This window comes from Vigna angularis, chromosome 2, assembly GCF_016808095.1.
Source record: "Vigna angularis cultivar LongXiaoDou No.4 chromosome 2, ASM1680809v1, whole genome shotgun sequence".
NCBI classification, from domain to species: Eukaryota; Viridiplantae; Streptophyta; class Magnoliopsida; order Fabales; family Fabaceae; genus Vigna; species Vigna angularis.
In genome coordinates this window covers 4194464-4220798 of record NC_068971.1, presented here as the reverse complement: position 1 = coordinate 4220798, position 26335 = coordinate 4194464, and the positions used below count along the sequence as shown (strand labels likewise).

The 26335-nt window shown below is 33.8% G+C and overlaps 5 protein-coding genes across 11 annotated transcripts; 2 read left to right on the top strand and 3 right to left on the bottom strand.

Annotated features, from left to right (window-relative positions):
- Positions 1 to 1222: 1222 nt before the first annotated feature.
- LOC108327870 (uncharacterized protein At5g19025) lies at positions 1223 to 2613 on the bottom strand. Its single transcript, XM_017561592.2, has one exon. The coding sequence runs from the start codon at positions 2112 to 2114 to the stop codon at positions 1458 to 1460; it is 657 nt and encodes a 218-aa protein (XP_017417081.1). The 5' UTR covers positions 2115 to 2613; the 3' UTR covers positions 1223 to 1457.
- Positions 2614 to 8028: 5415 nt separating this feature from the next.
- Positions 8029 to 11848, top strand: LOC108329623 (cyclic dof factor 2). The gene is made up of 3 exons (XM_052873696.1): positions 8029 to 8243; positions 8444 to 8640; positions 10142 to 11848. The coding sequence occupies exons 1-3, from the start codon at positions 8141 to 8143 to the stop codon at positions 11450 to 11452; spliced, it is 1611 nt and encodes a 536-aa protein (XP_052729656.1). The 5' UTR covers positions 8029 to 8140; the 3' UTR covers positions 11453 to 11848.
- A 1461-nt stretch (positions 11849 to 13309) lies between these two features.
- On the top strand, positions 13310 to 14501 carry LOC108328595 (uncharacterized). The gene is made up of 3 exons (XM_017562476.2): positions 13310 to 13567; positions 13706 to 13740; positions 14185 to 14501. The coding sequence occupies exons 1-3, from the start codon at positions 13501 to 13503 to the stop codon at positions 14329 to 14331; spliced, it is 249 nt and encodes an 82-aa protein (XP_017417965.1). The 5' UTR covers positions 13310 to 13500; the 3' UTR covers positions 14332 to 14501.
- A 2002-nt stretch (positions 14502 to 16503) lies between these two features.
- On the bottom strand, positions 16504 to 20674 carry LOC108327958 (uncharacterized). 7 transcript variants are annotated; one of them, XM_017561709.2, is made up of 6 exons: positions 20522 to 20667; positions 20131 to 20416; positions 19643 to 19841; positions 18513 to 18751; positions 17887 to 18035; positions 16504 to 17062 (listed from the first exon to the last, which is right to left on the bottom strand). In XM_017561709.2, exons 3-6 carry the CDS (start codon positions 19822 to 19824, stop codon positions 16850 to 16852), a joined length of 783 nt encoding a protein of 260 aa, XP_017417198.1. In that variant the 5' UTR covers positions 19825 to 19841; positions 20131 to 20416; positions 20522 to 20667; the 3' UTR covers positions 16504 to 16849. The 7 variants fall into 7 exon arrangements, 5 of the variants coding, with proteins under 5 accessions (XP_017417198.1, XP_017417199.1, XP_017417196.1 ...); XM_017561710.2 differs by having other exon boundaries at positions 20146 to 20416; XR_008247347.1 differs by lacking the exon at positions 20131 to 20416 and adding an exon at positions 17166 to 17294 and having other exon boundaries at positions 16928 to 17062; positions 20522 to 20674.
- A 4093-nt stretch (positions 20675 to 24767) lies between these two features.
- On the bottom strand, positions 24768 to 26056 carry LOC108327161 (uncharacterized). The gene is made up of 3 exons (XM_017560894.1): positions 25942 to 26056; positions 25334 to 25828; positions 24768 to 25066 (listed from the first exon to the last, which is right to left on the bottom strand). The coding sequence occupies exons 1-3, from the start codon at positions 26054 to 26056 to the stop codon at positions 24768 to 24770; spliced, it is 909 nt and encodes a 302-aa protein (XP_017416383.1).
- Between the last annotated feature and the right edge of the window lie 279 nt (positions 26057 to 26335).

Here is a 26335-nt window from a genome sequence, read left to right as displayed (position 1 = left end):
AATAACCCCGAAGAAGTGGAAGTATTTGAAGCCAATCCAATCTAAGCAAGTACCAACAATAACTAGAAAGGCTGTGCCAACATATTAGAGAAATAAAACTAAAGGGCAAACTCAGTCCCTCGAGTTTTCGTCCAACTTAGTCTTAGCCATGAAATTCCTCTGGGGCAATACTTATGTCTTTAAGAATGCAATTTCAATATAAGAAATTAGTCAGATTAAGAACAAACATTAGAGAACCAGATCAAATGGACTATTCCCCTTTCGTTCCCCTCTCTGATAATAAGTTAAGCTCATTGAATCTCCTATACATTAAAAGGGAGACTTCGGCCCTCGCATTTCTAATATATGGTGGAATTAATTCCCGAAGCCATCTCTCATGTAGGTGACATGTGATTTAATCAAGACTAATGGAGTTAGAGTGAGATACTAATTCCACCAATTTCCAGAAATGTAAGGACCAAACAAATTGATTTTCTATGTACAAAAACTAACATTAAATCCAACGGATGATAGAGAGCCTTAAAACACGTTTAAAACTTAAATAATTCAAGTACATTTCAAAGTGAGGATCACCTAGAGGGATAAAAAGAGAGAGAGAGGCTGAAGGTCATATTTCATGGTCCAAAATTGCTTTGCTGTATATAACTAACCGTCTTTCTGATATGAGATATCAAGTATAATGTGAAGCTAAGTACATGCCACTAGATGCACCAGGATCAATAAAAGCCCAATAAACAAGCACAGGGTATTAGACATTATACAACAAACTTAAAAAATGAGACACCAACAGAGGGAATGACAATAATTTTCAAAGTTGTATCTTTACAGTTCCGAATTCAATTTTCAAAAAAATAATAGCAATTCTTACAGAAAACCAATGCTTACAGATAACTGTATAAAAGATTTGTGGTAGTCGAGCAAACTCCAGGGTTAAGAGTTAAACAATTCACGAAATTAATGGAGAAAGTGCAGATAAATGTACTGAAGAATCAAGCACGAGAGAATATTAAATTTCAGCTTCAAAACAACAACTCTAAAATTGGTCCTCAACAAGGTTCAATTTAACTGCATTCATAAGACCAGAACAACCACTTACTCCATCATAACCTGTAGAAAAATATTGAAATCATGATCATGCACATCCAATTTTCACAGAAACTGAAACCATGAGAAACAATAATAAAAAAAACAGAAGCACGAAATTAGAAGAACAATGAAGTAATTCAATTAAAATCAAAGGATTCTTATATTCCCAGGTATAAATAACCAAACTGTGTATGATCCATAGTTCCTTACAACTTATTGCCAAGGTGGAGGGGCTTATTCAAAAGAAAACCTAAATCTAAATAGAATATGATCAGATAACTATAACCAACTCCTCTGCCAATTTAGGACTTACATACTGTATCCAATTATCCTCTCCTTCCTATTAGACTTTTTGTTTTCCCTTTTCTGATCTACTTCTTGCTCTTTCGATTCTTCTTCGGTCCCGGAACTTCCAACCTACCAACAGAACAGCCACACCTTCCTCTGAGGACAAGGACAGCCCTTCCATTGGGAGGTGCCATCTTCTTGAGCTCGGCCTCAAGTTCGCGGTGGTGATCACAAGGAAGCTTAAACAACCCCTTCTTAACCCCACTATCCTTAGCCAATGAAGGTGAATTCTTCACACAATCCTCAGTCTCCAATTGAATGTCAAACTCTGCAGCCTTCCTCAGACCCTTGCAATCGGGGTTCCCACACTTCCTTGTGGTGCAAGCCACAAGAACCCAAGTGGTCAATGCAGCAAACGTAACACTGACACCAATGAACATGTAAACCCACGGGGCAACAGAAACCTCCTCTTTGACCAAATCCACGATCACAACACCAATTTTGACACTCTCACTCGCCACAATTTGGGCGTAGGGGAACAGCAAGAACCCAAAAGCCGCGATAACCGCCACGAAAATCACAACGTCCACCACCGCCGACCGGGATCGTCGGCAGGGCGTAGCCTGAGGGGAGTTTGGGGTTTTCCGGTGCCTCGATTTCGAGCCGAAATCGAGGGAATTCGCCATGGGTTGGCCAAGAGAGGAGTTGCAGAGAGAGATTGAGCTGTGGAAATAGACCATTTCAATCACAACCCTAGAAACGCCCAAATTGAATCAAACCCAGATCAGAAACGACGTATCGTACAACGACCCACTTCGCCAAAAACGAAAAAGCTTAGAATTTCGGAATGATCCAGAGGATTAAAGATCCGGGGGCGCCCCTTGATGGATCCAAAGCTAGCAAAACTTTTAGGGTTTTTTTCTTCTTGAGGAAAATTGGCCAGCTGTGCAACAGTAATAATAATAAGAACAATAGAAGAGAATGGAGAGATGAAGGGAAAATGGGAGTGAGAAATGAGAGGGGTGGGAGAGAAAGGGCATAAGAAGAGGAAGAAGAGGAAGCGTCACTGCTTCATTGCTTTTGTTGTTATGGACGAATGGACGGTATAAATATTATGACTATGAAGCAGCAGGAGACACGTTCGTTCGTTCTCAAAGGAAAGCGTAGTGGATAGGTTGTTTGTTTTGGTTTCTTCCTTTGGTTATCGCAAGCACTTTGAGGGTCAAATATCAGATGGTCAACGATGGATGATGATGATGATGAATTTTGGAAATGGGAAGTAAATTGGTAATTAACATGTTTGGATTTATGCAAAGGACACGCTTTTGTGTTCCAGAGTGTTGTGTGGGAGTGAGTGGGGTGTGGTAATAGGGCTTCCCTTATGTGTCAATCATTTCCTTTTAAGGTACCACTCCCACGTAAACATGTCTTTACTTTCCTATTACTTACTAATTTCCTCTTTTAATTTCATTCCATTTTTAAAAAGATTTTAACTTATTACTTTTTCAATTTAGTCTTTTAATTTTTTAAAAATATTAAATTTTATCACTTTTCTAATTTCACTACTGATTTTCTGTTTATCATGCTAGTCTAAGAAAAATAAATTTAAGATTCTAGTTAATGGAGAAGACAAATAGTAGATAATTGGTTGAAAATTTAAAAGATCAGCCAGTAGCCAAAATGACCAAATTGAATGTTTTTACAAAACTAAAGGATTAAATTTGATGATTTTAAAAACTAAATTAAAAAAAGTAATAATTAGAGTTTTTTTTAAAAAAATTCAAATAAAATTAGAGGACCTAATTAGGAATTATGCTTTGTGAGTAAAAAAAGAAAAAGATTTATACTTGGTGTATGTAGAGTTCGAACTTTTCTTATGTGGTGGTAACTATTTTCTTAAAAAACAAATTAGAAATATGTCATACATTATTTTTGTACATTATTCATAAACTATTTAAATTTAAGCTCAATATTAAATGAAATAATAAACTAACAACATATTCGTCTTACTAAGGCATTAGGCAAGATAAAAGAGTAATACGTAAAATAAAAAAGTATTAAAGACAAGACAAAAAATAATAGGTAAAATAAAAAAAAGTATTAGACAAGACAAAAAAGTATAATAATTGTATAAAATATGATATAATAAAGTCAATACATATGACAAAGTCAAAAAAATATCAAAAAGTACAATATTATTAAGAATGATACCATGTCAAAATATTACACAAGGTCGAAAATATCTCACCATAATCATTTAAAGGATAATATAAATTTAAAACCAATCATTTATGAATAAATAATGACTAAACGCTTATTAAAAATAATGTTGATTTATCCCTAAAACTCATTTTAATAATAAGAATATAAGACAGACAATTATTTTCAAAGTATAGAACAGAAGTATTATTGTTTATTATACAATTGTATTAATTATTATTCATATATATTACCTTTGAATATAGAAGTATCTTTTGTGTTTGTGAATACCTTTATCATTGAAATCAAGATCCTGAAAACTAACAAACAACAGTAAATTGAAAATTTTAAATATAAAGATTAGTCAACATGATAATATGATATACCTATTCTAACGAATTCTTGTAAATTGTCATCAAACGTTCATAAGCAAAATTATAAAATCATGAACAGAATAATTAAATAAAAAATTATTTATCTATCTTTAATAAAATATATATTTAAAAATTAGGCTAATGCATCACAATCATAGATCGAAACCATTTTTTATATTGCATATAAAACCATAGAAAAAAAGAACAATAACATTTTAAAGTTTTGTATTTGTTGTTTTTTTTTATTTATGATTTTGTATGCAATTTAGAAAATGGGTTTCATTATTAGTTTTGGTTAAAAATTGGTTGGAGTTGAAAGATCCAAATTCATGAATTTGCGAAGGTTGGCATTATCAATGGCCTTTTGTCTTTTTCTCCCTTTTATTCTTTTAAAAGTCCTCTTCAATTTCAGGACCACCTCAATTAATTCTCTTAACTAGAGAGATTTAATAAATAGAGAAAACACACTTTGCAAATAAACTACTCATGTAAATTGTAAATAATTATTAACGATATAAAAATATCAATATTTTTTCGAAAATTCTTAATTAACATTCATCAAGAAATAATTCTATCCTACATTGTTGAGGTAATTGATATTTGTTGAAAAATTAAAACATTGACATCAACCGAAAATAATATCATCCAATATAAATTGGAAAAAAATGTTTTTTCCATAAGTCAAAATATAGTAAATTAATTTTAAATAAGAAAACACTAGCCAACATTGGTTGAAAAATACATTGATATAAATTTGAAGAAAAAAAAACAAAAACAAATTCTTACCTTTTTAGATAAAATTTAAAATTATTTAATTTAAGTAGTCCAATTACTCATAAAATTTTACAATTTCAACTTTTTTTGAAATTTTCTATCCAACCAACATATTTTATCATAGAACATTTTCATTCTTCTGTAAAAATAATTATAACCTTAAAATTTGCTATCGCAATATAGTATAAAAAGTATAACTAATAAATTATAATTAATTCAGAATAAAAAAATTTAAAAAGCTAGACAAAGTTCAAATTCAAATTGATCATTATTCGAAAACAAGTCTGTTGTGAAAAATAATGTTAAGAAAACCTTCCAATCATGGCAATGAAATCTTCCATTTTGTTTGATTGGCATCTAAGATAACTTAGCTTAAGTCTCTCTTTTTTTTATGACATAGAGGTATATTTAACAAAATCCATTTTATACCTTTGTAATGACTATTTTATATAAAATTATTACTATTATTATTAACTTAGTTTGTTATGAAAGGACCAAGTTTATTAGTATCATTTTAAGATTTAATTATCTTGTTATATATTTAATCACTAATAAAAAGAATAGATAAATTAGATCAACTCTGAAGTGTATATTAGATCTATTTCGAAATCAATTTAATATGCATCAATGTAATATGTCAAAGGCATATTAGACCTATTATGAAAAACTAATCTAAATATTTAAAACATTTGGAACCATTATATTCAAACATCACATGAGTTTGAAATGAAAGTCTAAGTTCTTCACTCTGCCTATGTTGCTCTTCAACCCATTGTCTATATTCAATTTCCAAAGCAACAATAACTATTTCATATAATAAAAAGACTAATAAGAAAAATGTAGCAAGATATACTCATAATGTTGCACACACAAAGGAAAAAAAAAGGCTAGCGTGACACAAAAATTAGTGTCTCTCGTGCTTTCTTGCTTTCCCAATTTCCAACTCTAATAGCATGAGTTTCATATGACTTGATTCTATCACTTTAACATACTCCTATGGATAACAAAAAGGATTAATCAAAAGACAAATTTAACACAAAGAGTTATGTTTAACATCTATTTTTGGATGGAAGGAATCCTCTGAACACCAATGGAAGAAGGGAAAGAGCAACAACAATAACAATGGTTACTTCTACAACATCGATTACTTTCTGACACAGAGCAATGAAAGTGATCTTAACGTTTTCATTGAGTGAAAAGAAGGAATGAAAATGAAAGTTTTAATAATGAAGGACAAAAATGAAATGGAAGCTTCACCAATGGAACAAGAAGAAAAAAATTCACATTACAAAATAATGACCGTGAAACATAAGGGAAGAAGAGGGAGAAAAGAATAGAGTTTCACGTTGACTTTGAAAATGGATTATATTAAATCTAATATTCCCTATAATACATCGATTCTTATCATAACGGATTTAATAGGTTCACCAAAAATTTTTACTTTTTTTTTTCTTAAACTAACATATTAGATCAGTTACTAACATATTAGATTGGTTTATGCTACAACTGATTTAATATATTTTTCAATATTTACAAAATTGATATCATATTTTTAATTAAATTTATAATTGATTTTATACCTTGTTCTAATATCTTTTTTTTTTCAATAGTAAATTATTTACTCCACTCCTGAATTATTCTTTAAAACGGTTAAAATAAAACAATAGTCATAATCAAGGATAATTTATATAAACATAATAAATTATTGTAATTAGTTCAAATAATATTCAAAAAATTATTCCTGAATAAAAAAAATGAGATATGGATGTAATCATGTGATAGGATATAATTTCTTTTACCATAACGATACCAACAAACAACAAAGATGCCAATTGTATTTTCTTATTGATGTATCTAACATTTTAAAACTCTTTTTCGAAGATTTAATAAAGAAGAAAAGTTAGAAGAATAAAAGGAATAGGTAGAAAGCAAAGTTAACCAAAACAACATGGTTCCTCGTTTAGTCAAAATGACTTCAAACTCAACCAACCTTCTTAATGCTAAATTAAAACATGGACTAGCAAGCAACATATTTTGGTCATGGTCATCAGGTCTCACCTAGCAAGAGCTAATAACCCAACAAGTTTTGTAGGCTGAAAACATGAAAGCATTGTTACAAACATTGCACTAACAAGTCCAAGTTTTAGTTTAACAAGTCGTTTATGGAATGTTTTTCTTTTGATTTCAAATCTCATATATGAACATATAAAGAGGAAGGGAACAAAGTGCAAAGAAAAGAAACTTGTGACATTCATCTCGTGGAAACTATATCCGTATAACAATTTCTTCATCTTTTTATTTATATTTTGTCATTCTCTATGAGTTGCTAAATCCTATTTCATTATAGTCAAAATAATCAAACTCTCTTATATTTTTTCTAATTATATTTATACACATTATTATATTACTTTTCTACGTTAATGTTTCATCTTTATGTTTATTGATTAATACAGTTTGATGAATCATAAACTAATTGTTGAAAATTTTCTCACAAGTTTTTAACTTAAGAAAGTACGGTCAATAAATCATTTGTGTGCAATACAAATATAACTTGCTGATAATTTCTAAATCATTAAACTTAGTGTAAGCTTATTTTATTGACTTGGTAAGGGATTGTAATTTAATATGTTATATTTATATTTACTTTAAGATATAAGAGTATATCTTTTTATGATAAGATTAATGAAAATAAAATAAAAACAATTTTTTTTAATTTAATAAAGAAGATAATGAAGTAGTAAAAGTCTAAAAGATATAAAAGATAATTAACTTTTGTTATTTAATCTCAAGTCAACAAAAATTTAAATTCATTTACTTAGTTAAATAAAAATAAAAAGTACAACTTCGAAATTACGTTTAATATTTATAAGAATCAAATCCAAACCTTAAAAACTTACATTAAAAACTCACGAATAACTCACTCCCAATGAATATATTTAGAGTGCAATTGTTGGTTAAATTGACTTTGAAACTTCTATTTTAATAACCAATAAGTTATGCTCTTTTGATCAACCAAGTCATGAAACATAATAGATTGAAACTATAAATAAGCTAGACAAACAGATCTCAAATTTACTTTTATGAATTAGCCAAGTCCAGAATTTAAATTTAAGAAACTTAAACATTTAATATATATATAATTTTTGACAATCCAAATTCCGAAGTTGAAAGGACTCTAAACATTGTACGCAAAACAAGTGGCAGTTACATTGGAAGAAAAGTGCAAGTTGTGTAGAACTTTAGAGTATTTGCAGGTGCAATAGCAAAAAAAAGAAAGAAAAAAGAGAGTTATTGATTGGGAGAAGTTGAAAAGCAAGTAAAGTGAAGAATGTGTTGGTGGAAACTAGGATTGGAGACAGACACGCAGAGTGATAGATACCCAAACGTGTGTGTCTGTGTGTGTGAATATTTGGTTGAGCATGAGAAAGGAGAAAGCAAAGGAGAGAGAGAAAAGAGAAGCAAAAAGTAAGAAAAAGAAAGATCTTTTTAAGGCCACAAAGAAGCTTGTGGCTGAAATTGCAGGTACATTCTGATGTGGCACTCCTACCTGCTTCACCGGATCAACAACAAAACGCACAAACAACCACACTCTCACACAACGTGTCACACCCATTCTCTCTCTATCTACACTTTTTCCCTTTCTCTCTCTAACCTTTTTCAGTTTTTATTTTTTTCCCCTTTCAGACAAATACAAAAATAAAAGATTCTTTTTTTATTACCAGAAATGTCGGAGCCAAAAGACCCGACGATCAAGCTCTTCGGGAAGACGATCCCCTTGTCGGAGATTCCGACTGGATCCGCCGGAGCTCCGGCTTCGTCTTCCGGTGACCTTGTTGATGACAGTGTTGAACACAGCCATGCTTCTTCCTCCAACTCCTCCCTGGAGTCTCATACGCGAGAGGAAGGTGTTGTGGACGAGGTATGGAGATTTTGGGGTTTGGGAATTTGGTATTTTGAGCGTGACCCTTTATTTGAAATGTTGGAAAAATTAATTTGGCCCGGGCATTGAAAATTCCGTTGACTTGGTTTTCTGGCCTGTGTTGTAGTTTCTGAACTTTTGTTTTGTTATTGATGTTTTTTTCGAGGAGTTCAGTGTTTAATTGGTTTTTGTGGGGTTTGTTTCAATCTGGGGAGTGATTTGGTGGTTTGTTTCAAATTTTCAATCCCCATTCAGTGGTTCTACTGTTGTTTTTGACTTACTGAAGCTTGAATTTTTGGTGGTTCAAGAGAATTTTGGGTGTATGGTTTGGATTGGTTTGTTTTGTGTTTGAAACAGAAAGTGAAAGTTTTTGAAAAAATAAACGATTAATTTTATACGAGATAGACATTAGGATTTGTTCTTCAGTAGTTTGGTTAGTCTGATACTGCCAGGTTCTGAGATTGAAATATGAATTTAGCCATGTTTGAGAAATCGGTCTCTTCTGAGCTTCTAGATTTCAAAACCTTGTTACTTTCATGCTTTACAATATCGGAGTTATACTTTCTTTCTTTATATAACTGTGTGATAATAAATCATTCATTTTTACAGGATTCTTTTGGTTCTTCTTACTTGGTTATGACCGCATGTTTGTGAAAAGTATTTTTCTATTTGAGTTCTAACATCTGTATGGGTTTTGAAAAGTCTAGAAGAAGAATGGAAATAGCCTTCTTTCCATCATGAGTTAATTTCCTTCCACGGTAACATCATGAGTAAATTTCCTATGTTTTTCTGTCTTGGATTTCATTGTTTATTCCACTTTTCTTTTCATCCATGGTTAGGTTTGTCTTATTTGAAATTTATGTTCTGTTCTGTTCTGTCTCACAAAAGGTGAACGACGAGCGGTCTCCTCAAGATTTCCGTACCTTGTTTTTTTTTTCTGCAAGTTTCAACTTTGAAAATTTCAGTCATACTCTTTTTCTCTTGGTTTGAGCCAGCATTAGATGATCATATTTCCAGCGTCAACCCTTTTAAGAAAATTGAATAAAATGTTTGATTTGCGGATAGAATACATAAAAATAGATTTTGACAGTTGATGTTGCTCCATGGATTCCATACAGCTGATGGGAAAATGTGGCCGGCGATATATGGCCAGAGCTACGATTCTGTAGTAAATTCCATGTTGTGTTTTTTGTGCAGTGCTGCTCGAATTCTGTTTTCTTCTAATGAAGTAGCCTTCCATGCAATGTTTTCTTCTAATGCAGTGCTCCTCTAATGTGTAGTACAATTCAATGTTGTTGTATGTATATTTTCTTAAGTCTTTTAATCTGCGTAATAGGTAACTTTTAGTTTTTAATGTTTATCATGTTTGACTTGGGATGATTGTATTTACTTGCAGAAGGCACAAAATATGTTTTTGTTCTGATATCCGTTTGATTGTTACATTGTTCATGATAAAAATCAGTGAATGGCAATATACTTAGTAGGGTTTTCATGAATCCAGGACTCACTGGGAGAAAAACCAGCTGATGATAAGAAGGAAGCCCCAACCCAATCATTAGAAGAGGTCAACAATCCAGATACGGTCTCTGGAACCTGTGAAGAATCCATTACTGAACCAACTGACAAGGAGACCACTACATTGAAAACCTCGAAAACTGAAGAAGAACTAAGCGAGACAAGTAAGTCACAGGATAAGAACCTCAAAAAACCAGATAAAATACTTCCTTGTCCCCGCTGTAATAGTATGGATACCAAGTTCTGCTACTACAATAATTACAATGTCAACCAACCCCGTCACTTCTGCAAGAATTGCCAGAGATACTGGACTGCTGGGGGGACTATGAGGAATGTTCCTGTAGGTGCTGGTCGCAGGAAGAACAAGAGCTCGTCTTCTCACTATCGCCAGATAACTGTTCCTGATGCTGCCCTCCAGAATCCTCAACTAGACTTGCCAAATGGAGCGTATCATCCTTCCTTGAAATGCAATGGGGCAGTCCTTACATTTGGATCTGATACACCCTTGTGTGAATCAATCGCATCCGTTTTGAACCTTGCTGATAAAACCGTGCACAACTATGCAAGAAATGGATTTTATAAACCTGAAGAACTAAAAGTTCCAGTTCCACATGCCAGTGGAGAAAAAAGAGATGATCAATCCAGTAAATCTTCAGTTACCTCTACAAAGTCAGTGGAAGGTGCAAGCACCAATGGAGCCCAAGAACAAGCTATGCCAAACTGTCATCGTTTCCCACCACAGGTTCCTTACTATACCGGTAACTCTTGGCCTATTCCATGGAATCCAGTGCAGTGGAGTTCTCCAGTACCACCTCCTCCTTTTTGTCCCCCCGGATTCGCCATGCCACTCTATCCTGCTGCAGTTTATTGGGGTTGTGCTGTGTCTGGTGCATGGAACATCCCATGGGTAGCACAACCATCCTCACCGAAGGGTGCAACTTCAAATTCTGGCTCTAACTCACCAACCTTGGGTAAACATTCAAGGGAAGACAACATTCTGAAATCAAATGAATCTGGTGGTGATGAGGATGGACACAACAAAGAAAACAACAAAGAGAAGTGCCTGTGGGTTCCAAAAACTCTAAGGATTGATGACTCTGGAGAAGCAGAAAAAAGCACTATATGGACAACACTGGGGATTAAAAATGACAAGGCTGACTCAGTTCCTAGGGAAACACTCTTTAAAGGCTTCCCTTCAAAGCTTGATGAGAAAAACCATTCAATCCAAGCCTCACCAGTATTGCAGGCCAATCCTGCAGCGTTGTCAAGGTCACTTAAGTTTCATGAGACCTCATAGCCATGTAGCTGATATAAACTAGTGATTATGTTTTTAGGTGCAGCAAACTGATTTGGCAGTGTTCAACCGGTCCTGAGGGAAACACAAATTGTAAAGCCGCATTGGTTCACCAGCCTTGTTTGTAAGAAGAGTTAGTTCTGTTGTCAGCCAACCGAAGAAAGAGCAAGATGGTTTTTCATACCTTTTCTTAGGTGACATCTAGGCAGTTTTACCCTCTTCCCTTTTATTTAAATGGTTTTCTTAGTTCATGTGTGTATATATATATAAGTACATAGTATAGTGAGTTTGTTTTCCTGACCTTATATGTGGATAAATAAGAATAAGAATGGGAGTTCAAATTGAACTTTTTGTTCTGGTTTCTTCCTTTCAGAATGTAACCTTGATGCTTTTCATTGACTTTTTGTTTATAATCCACATATTATTATTATCATTGAATGAGAGTTTCGTCTCTATGACAGAAAATCTGAACATAACTAGATATGGTTCCAACCTTCTTTAAATAAAGGACAATATCTCCAAAGACTAATCATAAAACCTCCTTGAAGGGGCTTGAAGCCTAATCATACAACAAACCAGAATGCTTTCATTTTTAAGGTTCAAAGGAATTGAAGAATTTGTACCAAAGAGACTTAGGTACTCACTCATACTCTTTCTTTACCTCTAAAGTTATTCCTCATTGTAACTTCTTGGAAACAAACAATTAAACTTGTTTGACATTTGCTAGGGACGGTTGATTTAGAGCAACTTTTTGTCAAGGTAGCTTTTGACATCCAAACAAAACAAAGAGTTTGTATTAAATTACCTTTTTGTTAAGGTAGCTTTTGACATCTAAATTAAACTCAAAGTCTTTTTAATATAATTATTAAATAACATTTTTTATGAAAAAAAAACATGATATTATCAATGTATGACTTATTTTAAAATAGAGATGAATATAAAGACAAGAAAAACATTTTCATATTAATCAACCTACCTTATTTAAAAAGATATTAAATTATAATAATATTTAATTTTGTCAAGTTAAAATTAAGAAAAATTATGTTTTAACACAAATTTTTTACAACATTTTAATACAATACACATATTATTTTCTCACTGATTCATTATTTATTTATTATTATACTGATATACTCTAAAATCAATGAAAAAAATGATAAGTGTGTTGTGTTAAAATGTGGTAAAAAAAATTGTGTTCACCTATCATTATTTAAAAATAATATGAATTTTGTTCATCTATTTAACCTAAAAGAAAAAAAAATACTAAAAAAATGAGAAAAGAGTAGTAACTTTTGTTAGTGGAAGAATAAGGTAGTGAATCCCACTTGGGCCAAAATGTGAAAGGCCATATTTTATACTAACTTTTGTCAGTGGAAAAAAACCCTTTATATATTGCCAACAAAAAGTAGCCCATTGTTATGCATTAGTTAAATGCAAATCTCCATTAACTTTAATGGTTTTAAGGATTCCAAACCCAACTAAAATACTACTAAGATTATGTTTCTTTACCATATATAAAATTTATTTATCACAAAAGCATGGCAAAGGAACTGAAAAGAAGCTAACTTTCAAAAGTTCTCCACAGTTGTCTCATTGGAATCACAGCTTGCGGTGCAAGATTCAAGCACAGCTTCAGATGCCCTTCGTGAACATATCACACAGTGCCATGTCACTTTTCTCTAAAAATATAAATATATTTAACCCTTAGATATTAAAGATTAATTGTAGAATCTATATTAATAATAATAAATTATAAAAGTGTTTGTGACATGTAAATAATAAGTAAGAAGGCGCGTGAATGGTGTTAATGAACAAGAATAGCGGAATGTACAGTTGTTGTAGTGTTTGTTATCACTTTTGCATTTAGAACTAACCAAATAAAAGACACAGAGTTTCGTAACTCATAAGTATGGTTGGATCTCACCTTAACCCAAAGTCGGTTCCTAAAATTATTGCTCTTTTCGCATTCCTATACTCTGCACTCTCCTACACACTCACCTTTTTTCACTCTTTTTCAAACTCTCTCTACCTTTCTTCTGCATAAACGATTCATGCCTCAATCACGTTTTCTCATGCTTCTTCTTCTTTCTTCGCTTCTCTTTCTCTCTTTACATCACGGTATGCCATTTCTAACTCTCCACCATTGTCGAATCAAATTACCGCTTTTTTCTTCTCTGTGTTCTGTTTCGGGTTTGCCCTTTTGTTTGATTCCATGGTTGTTCTGATGTTTATGTTTTTTTCTTTGTGAATTTTAAGGATTCGGCCGGGTGGCAATGATGGAGACTCATCAGGTAAAGACGGTTCCTTCATCAACAGTGGTTTGTTTTTGTTAAGTTTTACTTTTCCTTTTTCTGATTGGTGTTGCTAAAAATCTCTGAATTATTTATTACTCTTTATAATTAAGTCTTGTGAGGTATTTTGTTATCATTATATGTTTTTTTAAGGAACAATTTAACACACTGTTGGTTTTTATTTTGATACTAAATTATAAATGTTTTCTCTTTAAGCAATTAGGTTAACAATATAAAAATGTCAAATTGATCATTTAGTCTTATTTTTACCTACTAAAATTACCAATAAAAGATAAATTATCAGGGAATGGATACATAGGCTTCAAAAGGGTGCATTTATCTGTGATGAAAATGGATGAATAAATTAAAATTTGAATTTTTTGTTACTTTTGATTTGGGGTTATGGAGAAGAGTGTTAAATAAGAATGTGTGTTTTTGCTTCAGGGTTATCCCATTCGCAACATTCGCAAAATAGTGAAGTATGAGATTGAAGATTATGCTGATCCACAGCCAAATATCAATCCGAAGAATGGGTATATTTTCACCCCTCCTTCACCTACTCCAACTCCAACACACCCTCCAAAACCTTAAATGGAAGCACAAAACCAGAAGACTTCAACCACTGGTTTATGTTTTTCACAGAATTAGGATTTAGGCCACTGTGTTGCTGTTATGTTTATCCCTTCAATTTTTGTTTATGTTTTCAAAATGGAAAATTGTGAATTATGCTAATAAATAAAGTGTTTGGTTATTTTGGCGCATCCTATGCTTCATCAGTAACTATTTACGTTAATTTAGTACTGTTTTTGGTATATGATGACTATGATGTAAAATTCGAGTCTGGGGTAAATGAAAGGGAGGTGTTATCTGCATCTTCCTGCATGGATCATCAATTATGAGTTCTTGCCAACTTATACTTAGTATAATAATAATAATAGTAATAAAATAAAAAGCAACACATGGAACCCTTTCTTCCATGAGTTATATGAATGACAAAAGACATGTAAATTAATAGTTGACTTATTATTGTCTCTATCGATGCATGATTAGCCAAGTTTTAAGTAAATCACATTGTTGTTAATTGTCTTCACGTGCAATCTAGGGTACCGTGAGTAGATATATCAAACTAATAACATAAAATTGAATTTTTCCTTCTCTTCTCATGTGATTTACTTATCACATTATCACATCCTTTTGTTTTTATATGTTTATTTATACACTAAAATAAGAAACTTCTAAGAAGCGATTTATTAGTGGGGTGGGGTGACACCCAATAGTTTGTCGGTGTTATTTTCTCTTCACTTGCCAAATGCAATTTGACCTAACAATAGCTTATATTTTTATGTTAAAAAGTGTTATTTGCAAATTAATTTGTTGCTGTTTAGAAGGTGCTGAGGTGATTTAGTCAACAGAATATTGTTTGGATGATGTGTTCAATCTACGAATGTTAGGAGGGTAATTGAAAATGTCAATAGAAACATCATTTTGTAGGTTTGAACAACACTTTCGGTGGAGCTGTTATATATCTGTTTTGAGAAATTATTAGTAATTTCTGATGACATGTTTTTCTATAAGAGTAACAGTTTTTTAGCTGATAAAAATTGGAAACTTTTAAATGGTCCATTAAGTAGTTTAATTTAATGTCAACAAATGAAGGATGGTAACAAATTTGGTAATTATCAAATTACCATAATAGAGTTTGGTAAAGCGATAGGTGTGATTATCTAACACAATGTTGTACCAGTTTTTATGTTTCGTTAACAAGTTCATTTATGCTGTAATAAAAAAATATTAAAATTATTTCCAATATATTAAGCGATTTTTTAACAATGTAAAATAAATTATTTGTTTGTTGAAAGGAAGAAACTGATATTTAGTTAGTTAAGATAGTTTAGAGAAAAATTAAAAGGTATAATTCTAAGTCTTCATTTTTTGTTGGAGTGAAGCTGATATTTTTTTAGTATTGAAATTGATAATGATTTTTCAATGTTTATTAACTCATAATACATATTTAATTGAAAGCCCATTTTTTGCCTATTTATCATGGAAATTTTTATTCTCTGAAGTACAGTGAGGTAAGGATTGTTGGGGGATTTAAAAAGTAACACTAATTCCTCAAATTTAACCATTGCAATAATAATATGTTTGCATAAAGGGAAGGACAATTTCTTACTATTATAAATGGACCAAATATGCATGGAAAAGGAAAGCCACCACAGCAAAGATAACACTACTCAAATTCCAGTACATTGCATACCGTGTTTCTTTTCGTTATTGCTATGCATAACCTATACAAAGCGTCACCTCTAAATTAAATTTATTACATACTTGTGCAACAATCAATGCAATATTGTAAAAGTGAATAAATTTATGATAACTAATAGTTTGTAATAGAATAATAATACAAAAAAGTTTTTTTCACTGACAGTGGTACATACACTACTTGCCTTTTTTTTACTGTATTCTCTCTAAAATAAGATCCACTTAATACATAAGCTTTTGTTTCTGGTAAGCACTAAATAAGGAGGATGAGCCATTTTTATTTTAGTACATTTTACATAAATTTCAATAAAATGTAAACGTGTGTTAGATAAAATAGATATAGCACCGTTCTCTGCACAAACATTGAATCAGTATTACAACTAAAAATGCCTTGGGCAAATGCATGATTCAACTCAAACAAAAATTTGCATCTGCACAAACATCAATACTGGCAAATCTAACATTTTAAAACACAACAAAAAGTGATGACTCATCAACAAAAGATAAGCACAGCAAATAAATTGCCGAGGAAAAGTTATACACCAAAACTAGTTTTTCTGAAAAATAATATAAAAATTGAAACTTAAGAATAAAATAAAGAAAGTATCTTTCGCTGAAAGTATGGAAAATAATCTAAGCAAAAGAAAAAGCAACTTGGCCAGAACAAATTATGGTCGAAAAGAAAAAAAAAACTAATGTACAACAATATCAGAACACAGCAGTCAATATTCATCAGTACTGAGAATGAAATTTCCACAACAGCATACTCAATTCACCCATTGTTAAATCCTATCCCCCTTATTATTATATCTTATATTTTGTTGCCAAACCTCTTGCAACTATTTTTTCAAGTTTGAATTGTGCAAGTTTCCTGAATGTGCTGCTCTGTGAGAAGCTTAGTGGTATGAACATATTCAGAAACAGAGGGAACATCTATGGACTCCAAGCTAATGGATTTCACCGAAAATTGGCCATCAAGAGCCTTAATAGTTCTCTCAATAAAATCTGATCTAGGCAAATACTCTTTCATTCGACAAATAAAATCCATGTGACTTCTTCTCTGCAGCATAGCAATCAAATGTTAATATGGATTGGTAAACAACTGAAGCAAAAGAAACTTGAAAAATGTAAGTTTGACGACATCTGGAGACAAGAACCCACACCAGATTAACACAAACACGCAAGAATAGAAGAAAATACGTGAGGTCTGGCATTTAATCCAGTAGACTCCTATTTTGAGCAAAATGCCGATGAAGATATCATGGAGACTAAATAATTCAACTTTTGTTCACCTAAAAGTCATCCATAGCAAAAATTATTCACATAATATACATTTAGTAATCATAGAAGTCAAGAAAATATGTAAAGGAATAGAAATGTTTCACTTAAGTAATTACATTAGCAGATACGCCAATAGGTAGTAGATGCAATTCAAAATGAAGAAAAATTTATTTCTCATTCGAATTCATTCAACTCTTTGTCTCTGCACATGCTACCTTTTCTAGATGAGATATACTCGAATTTCTAATATACCAGGAACGTCAAGGTTACAAACAGGATACACTTTCATGCTATTATTTGATTAGACAAATTAGGTAGCGTCGTATCATCAGATAGAAGAATACAACATCATCCCAAAATATCTCACCTTCCTTTTTTAAAACATGTCAAACTTTTGCTTTAGTTTGGAACAAGTTTGAAACACCAAGCTTTTTCATCAAGTCATCTTAATCAGAAATGTGTGTACGACAACAGCCTTATAATCTGATTAAAAAACTACGCATGGCATGCACCATACAACCAACCAAAAGAAGATAATGAACACAGGGCTCATCAAGAACTCCAATGCAGAAAAAGGTAGAAGGAAAAATAATATAAGCTTACTAATCGGTACTGAGGAACCTTTGCAGGTAACTTGAGATAAGACATGTTCTTGACATCATAATCCCATAAAAATGATGTGTGGTGTACCCACCGATTCTTGGTTATAGACTGAGCATTTCCACCAAACTTGCGATCACCTAACACATAATCTTTACACACAAAGGAAAGAACAATCCAATTAGCAACGGATTATAAGTTTAATGAAACAGATTACAAAAGTTTAAATTTAACCAGACTTTAAATCAATAAATGGAATCAGTCTAGCTGCTTCTCAAAAGTAAAATCAGAAGCTTTTGGCATGCTTTCTAGAAGAACTTGATCGTTTTCATGCTTTCTATACCACATTCAAGTTTGATGGGGAAGACAATAAGAAAATTGTCACCATTGAATTGAAATACAACTTAAACTCGTATATGCATCGATTGTGAAGAAACAAAATCAAATTTTGACCCCTTTCACAAGGTTTGATTGATAATCTACTAATGAGAACCAGCATTATATAATGCAAATCACTCACGCATGTCCAGACCATCAATTTCCTCTGGACGTCTAACATAAAATTGGATAGTATAATGATCACATAAATATTGTAAAAATCATATTGATACAAGACTCGATCAATGTACCATTCTCACGGAGATGGAAATCAGCAAGCCCTTTAAAAACTTCACTGTATAATAAACCACTCCATGACATGATACTTCGGGGAAAGGGTTGCACATTTGAAACGGCATCTTTATTGCATATCAACGTAACAAATATAGTGTCATGGTCAACAACAACAGTTCCTCCCCCGGTAAACCTTTTGATAATGGGTATACGATCTTGCAACACAGGCTTGACTTCGACCAGTTCTGAAAGTTTCCTATGTATACACATTGAAATTACATATCTTTTTCCTTGGTGATTATTAACAAAAGAGAAAGTGGAATGAAAGAGGCTTTACACAAATAAAGAAAAACAACAATAAACCTATAGAAAATAGCATTCATTTGCTAGATACTAGTGCTATAAAAACAGTCTGAAGCATTTTTCACATCTGAGAATGCAAGACTCTCGCAAGATCGACGAAAAACCAAATCCATGGAGGAGGTGAGAACTTAACATTCACATGATCTGTGAATGATTTTAACAGGTTAACCACAACATTACTGTTCTCTTCCTTCCCCTCCCTTTCTCCAAATGTTTTCATGCTCTACTCATCTCCCGGGACTGTCACTTACACCACCTCCACACTATGAACACCAATGTTATAACAACCAACCTAATACCATCGCACTGCAGTCCTGTCATCCTTGTATTGTACCTCAAGTGCATCACTGAAAACCTAAAATGTTTCCAGTGTCACCACTGCCACTGTCGGTGGTGTAATTTTGAAAATTGAACAAACGTGATTTTGGGAAAATGGGCAAGATTAGTGGGAATTTGTTTGAACCAGACTTATCAGTTTGGGAAAGTTGTTCCAAAAAAATTCCTGAATGTGTTGTGTTTTAATCAAGACAAACACAGGCCCATTAATGACGTGTACCCTAGTTAGTCCATTAATATAGCACAAAGTCACAAAATTACACTATAGGGTAGGAATCAACACTGGTACTAAACCTAGACTATTTTCAACGTATAAACTTATCTGTTTATACAGGTGCATCTGCATATTAGACTCCATGGAGACTCTTTAAGTGTACAAATAATAGATAAACTGGAAACATAGATATTCGTGTCAAATAAAATTTTCTTTAAAGGTATAAAGAAATACCCAGACAAGCCCATTACAATGGCAGGGGAATTTGTTCCATCGTTGATGAGGCACCAATTATCTGAACTGGTTCGAAGCAGCCGTTCCTCTAAATGCAATTGCTGCAAAATAGGCATCCCTCTCAACTTAATCAACTTCATCAATGGAAGTCCTGCTTCTTTTGCCTTACCCATCACAGCCATTATCTGGTTCTTTGATTCTGCGATTGAATGAAATCAATGAAAATTTTCATAAAGTACAAGCAGTGAACCACAATAAAAAAAACTAAAAAAATCAAATGAGCATGTTCTCAGACTTATTTGTCTTTCGTCTTAAAACAAGAATAGAAAAAGACAACAATAATAGTAAGTAACTTCGTAAATGCCAACTTTGTAGATTTCAATTGAAGAACAACAGAAAAAAAATAGAATAGAAACTGAGAAAATTAGGGAACAAAAAACCAAGTGAAAGATAATTAGAAAATAATGGGAATGAGGATTCGTGCCCACCCAACAGAGTACTACCAACAAAAACTAAAGCTGGTTGATGAAAGCACGCCCAATCGTGATGAATAGAAGAAACTTTGTTTGAATGAATCCAGAATGTTCAAGCAATAACAAAACAATACAACCAGTTAAAGACGCATTTTATCAAACAGGTTCGGTGAGTAGCGGAAATATCTTAACATCTACAGACAAAATTATTGAGAGGGGACCGTGTTAGATTGTGAGTCAATATAAAAGTGAGTGAGAAGGTGTGTATCTTATTTGTCACTTGTACTCATTTTCTCAGTTTCTGAAAAAAAAACACTTAAAAGAGTAAGTATTAAATTAAAGCAATAAGATGAGTGGGTGAGACGAGCCAATGAAGAATAAAAGAGATGGAAATAATGTTTCAAACCTGATGAATGTGGTGGCGCCGTCTAGGGTTTCTTAGGGCTCGCCGGAGGCTTGAGAGCGTCGGCGAAAACAACGGTGGGGGACAATGAGAATCGTTAACGAAAACTGAGTTCAGTGCACCAGATTTTGTTTGAAACTTATTTTGTTAGAGAGGGAAAGTAAGAAATTAAGGGAAAAGAAAAAAATACTAAAATTTACCGCAGTTGATAAATATTTAATTTTTTTTTACTCTGCTATGATATGAAAAACAAAATGCACAGATTAAGATTATGGATGCAAACATGTTATAAAATTATAAGGAAATAAACACGTGATATCAACATGTTATAGTTTAGTAGTAAATTTTCGATATAATTTTTTATCCCGATTAAAATTTAATTTCAATTCAAGATTAACTTTGTATTCAAAATTGATTACTTAATGTCTGAATAACCCTATAAATATTTGTCTAAAATCATATTAACCGATGTTTTAACATGATTTTATTAATTTCACTTATATCATTTTTCAACACTAAATTCGTTATTCAAATATGTTTTTCACAGATTTCTTTTCTGTTGAAATTATGTTTAGTATCATAAATTTCATTTATTTAATATATTTTTTTCTAAGTTGTGTTTCTTTGTACGTTCTTTTTCTTTTTCTTGTTTTGAATTGGATTTGCAAGAGACACTATACCCAAACAAAAAGCCTTGTATTTTTCTCAGACAAAAGAACAAACAACTGGACTCTTGATTTATTATCTGATGAATACTTTTCACACCCCCTTTTTTATTATAAATTCTATTATCGCTCTTATCTTTCTACTGTTCCAGAATTTAAATTATGTGGTTCTGCAGTTTGTGATCCGGATAGTTTACTTGAACTGAGTCTAGACTATAATACTCTGATGTAACAGTGATAAGAAAGATTATGCAGAGGATAAGTTAACGACTCAGTAATGTTAGGCCAGGTTTTGGGCTGAGAAGGGTTGTTACAATGGTTGTAGCACATTGTATTTATAAGTATTGTTTTGTGAGAACGGGGTAAACATTTCTAGAGGGGGCCGAGGGTTTTAAGTGCTTAACTTGGTTCATGATGTTGTGTTTTTGTTGCATAAATGTGTTAATATGTTCTAGTGAATGATTTGTGGTTATTTTTGATAGGATTGATAGAGTGTGTGGTAGTAAAAGAGAGAGAAAGCGTGCGCACGGGAAGAGAGAAAAGCAATGCAGAGATAGTGAATACGAGAGGTATTGCATATTAGGAAAATAGAGTATATATACAAAGTGTTTAGTGTCAAATGACAGTTAAAGAAGTTAAACCTTCTGATTTACGATTTACTTTCTAATACTTCCCTTTAAATCTAAATCTCCTAAAGACTTAATTCCTAGTAAATCTTTGAGTGTTTCAAAGCGACTTTGACGCAGTGCCTTGGTAAAAATATCTGCTATTTGTTCATTCGTGCTACAGTACACAAGTTCAAGCTTTCTTTCATTGGCGTGTTCTCTAATGTAATGAAATTTGGTGTCAATGTGTTTGCTTCTTCCGTGGGAGATTGGGTTTTTCGACAGACTGATTGCCGACTTGTTGTCTATCATAAGACGTGTAGGTTTGTGATTCTCGATCTTCAAGTCTCGAAGAACAACCTCCAACCACGCACTCTGACAAGCAGTTTCAGCAGCTGATATGTATTCAACTTCACATGATGATAATGCAACTACACTTTCCTTTTTTGAGCACCACGATATAGACGTTCCCATCAGTTTGAAGAGATAACCAAACGTACTTTTCCTATCCATTTGATCTCCGCTCCAATCCGCATCACACCAGGCTTCCAAAACGTTGTTGGCGTTGTTGTCGATTCTGGTGAAGCATAATCCATAGTCTGTTGTTCCTTTCAGATATTGGAGGATGTGCTTTGCTGCGTTCAAGTGAGACTGCCTTGGGTCATGCATGTACCTGCTTATGAGACCAACTCCGAAGCTGATGTCTGGTCGACTGTTACAGATGTAGCGAAGTGTTCCAACCATCTGTTTGAAGAGAGTGACATCTACCTTGGCTTCTTCTTGATGATACGAAAGCTTAATATTGACCATAACTGGAATACACGTGTTGTTGTAGTTCTTTAAGTTGAATCTCTCCAGAGTTTCTAGGATGTATTTCCTTTGATGCATGATCATTCCATCTTCAGTCTGCACGAACTCCATTCCAAGAAAGTATCCTAAGTTGTCGAGATCAGTCATCTCGAGTTCATTCTTCATTTTCGTTTTGAATTGTTCAATTTCTTTTGTTAAACTCCCCGTGATCAGCAGATCGTCAACATACAAGCATACCACAAGTGTACCTACTTGCTCAACAGACTGAACGTAAATTCCATACTCAACTGTGCATTTTTGAAAGCCATACCTGATAAGCAGTGCGTCGATATGTCTGTTCCATGCTCGCGGTGCCTGACGGAGACCATACAAGGCTTTGTTTAGCTGGTAGACTTTCGAATCTTGCCCTTTTATGGTGAATCCAGGTGGTTGATTCACGAACACTTCTTCCACAAGAGGACCATTAAGAAATACCGATTTGACGTCCATCTGATGAATGATCCAGCCTTTAACATTTGCAATGGCTACAACGAGTCTAACAGTTTCAATCCGAGCAACAGGAGCGTAGACATCATTGAAGTCTATCCCAGGTTTCTGCAAGAACCCTTTAGCAACCAACCTAGCTTTCAGTTTTGCCACTGTTCCGTCTGGTTTGTACTTGGTTTTGAACACCCATTTCACGTCTATGGCTCTCTTGTGTTCTGGCAGCTCCACAAGCTTCCATGTTTTGTTTCGTTCTATTGCTGATAGCTCCTCTTGCTTAGCTTCTCGCCACTCCTTGATCTCAATGGCTTGCTCCCATATGAGTGATTCAGCACCTGTAAAAAGGGCATACTGTACAATATCTCCAGTGTCAGTAATATCATTATTAGAGAACAATTCATGATTCGTGAGTCTTGTAGATGGGAAACACGTTCTTTGTGATCGCCTTGTGTCACCATCTACACTGATAGTTGTTGGTCTGTTTTCTTCCAATTTGTTCTCTTCCATCCAGATGGTCATCACATTATCAGGTCTTTGAGCTGGGACAACTTCACTTTCTTTCCACTTGTAGGTAGTTGTTTCATCAACAATGACATCCCTGCCAATCATGACTTGTTGTTTATCTGGATCAAACATCCTGTAAGCACTTGTTGGATGATATCCTACAAGAACAAGGATTTCACTTCTATCATCAAGTTTCTTTCTTCTTTCAGTTGGTATGTGCCTATAGCAGACTGATCCAAATACTTTCAAGTGTCGAACATCAGGTTTTCTCTTCGACCACATCTCTTCTGGTGTGTAATTTGGTAATGCTTTTGTAGGACATCTGTTCAGAAGATAGGTTGTTGTTGCGAGTGCTTCACCCCATAGAAAGTTAGGCAACCCCTTTCCTTTGATCATGCATCTAACCATGTCCAAGATCATTCGATTTCTTCTTTCAGCCAACCCGTTGTGTTGTGGGGTATAAGGTGCAGTGACTTCATGTTTAATTCCTCTATCAACGCAGAATACACTCATATCTCCTGAATTAAACTCGTCTCCACCATCGGTTCTAAGAATCTTGATTTGTTTGTTCGATTGCCTCTCAGTCATGCAGCATAATTTAACAAAACATGTGTAAGTCTCTTTTTTTTCTTTTAACAGATATACCCAAAGCTTTCTAGAAAACTCATCTACGAAAAGCAAAAAATATTTGTTACCTCCTAGGGACGACACGTCGAACGGGCCACATACATCTGCATGAATGACGTTCAACACCTGTATTGCTCGCTTGGGTGCGTGTCTTTTGAAGGCACACCTAGTCTGTTTACCAGCAGCGCACCCTTCACACACTTTGCTTGGTGCAGTAAAATCAGGAATACCCTTCACGAGGTTTTTATCTCTCAATTGACACAAACTTCTGAAATTCAAATGTCCAAAGCGATAGTGCCAAAGCCATTCTTCTGTATCCGCGCCTTCTGCAGCTAAACATTGCACTTCAACAGCATTCAAGTTAACTTTGAACGTTCTATTCCGAGCAAGAGGTGCCTTGATTATCAATCTTTGTTTTTCGTCATAAACCTCAATATTTTTTTCCCGTAAATTCATAGTGTATCCCTTTTCAAGGAGTTGGCCAAGACTCAGAAGATTACTCTTCATAGTGGGCACATAGAGGACATTGTGCATGAACACAGATTTGCCATCTTTTCATGTGATCAACACCTTGTCTGAGCCTTCTGCACGAATTATACTATCATCTGCAAAACGAACAACGCTCTTGACACTGGTGTCTAGATCAATTACCCATCTTTTATTACTTGTCATATGATTAGAACATCCCGTGTCAAGATACCATGACATGTCCTCCCTTGCATGATTAGTTTCTCCTGTCAGTGACACCTGTTCTGCTTGTGTAGCGTTCCTAGGCCATTTGTCGTTCTTTACACTGGTTGTGTTTTCAAAGAAATCAACGTGTGCTGTAATACATTTATCATTGTTTCTTCTATCTGCAACGATAGTCATTAGGATGACATGGTCTGATTCAGACTCCAGTTCTTCTTTCGCAAGATTCACTTCATCGTTCTGATCTTTCTTAACATTCTCATTGTGCCAGCACTCCGAGGAGTAATGACCATATTTACTACACGTAAAACACTATATATTCCTCTTATCAGGATTCTTTCTGCCGCCTCTGCCTCTGGGCTTTCCTCTACCTCTACAACTGCCTTGTTCGTTGCTTTCAACATCTTTGTTTTGTTCACCATTGTGTTTACCTCCATTTCTGCCTCCACGACCACCGCGAGACCTACCTCTATTTCTGCCATTCCCACGATTCTTATAAATCTTGACTTGCAATGCTTTATTGGTGTTTTGCACAGTATCTCGTTCTGCAGCTTTTCTCTCCATCAACTGTTGTTCGTGAGCTTCAAGTGAATTTTGCAGCTCTTCAACCTTCATTTTTTCAAGATCTCTGCTTTCTTCAATGGCAACGATAATATGGTTGTATTGGGGCGTCAAGGTTCGCAAGATTTTATGGACAATCTTCTTGTCTTTTACGATTTTGTCACATGCACACATAGCATTAACAATCACCTGGATTCTGCTGATATATCCCTCTATAGTTTCTTGTTCTCCCATGCTTAATAGTTCGTACTGCCTCCATAGCGACTGAAGTTTGATCTTCTTTATGTTTCCAGCAGTTCCATATCCGTCTTGCAATATCTCCCATATTTCTTTGGTTGTTACTGCCTTGGACATTTTCTGGAATACTGATGGAGAGATACACTGATGCAGAATCATACGTGCTTTAGAATTCATCTTCTTGTTTTCTTTGTAAGCCTTATTGGCCTCTTCCGTGTCTCTCTTCGTCGGTTCCTTGAACCCTTAACAATTTCATCAATCTCCTGAAAACCCAGAATAGCATCCATCTTCACAACCCAATCTTCATAATTCTTTCCGTCAAATATCGGTAGATTATTCTGGATCGTCCCCGCCATTCTTCAAACGCAATGCTTTCTTCACAGCACAATTTCTTGCTAAGAATGGCTTCTCCTAGGTTCGGAAACCTAGCTCTGATACCACTGATAGGGATTGATAGAGTGTGTGGTAGCAAAAGAGAGAGAGAGAGAGCGCGCACGGGAAGAGAGAAAAGCAATGCAGAGATAATGAATACGAGAGGTATTGCATATTAGGAAAACAAAGTATATATACAAAGTGCTTACTGTCAAATGACAATTAAAGAAGTTAAACCTTCTGATTTACGATTTACTTTCTAA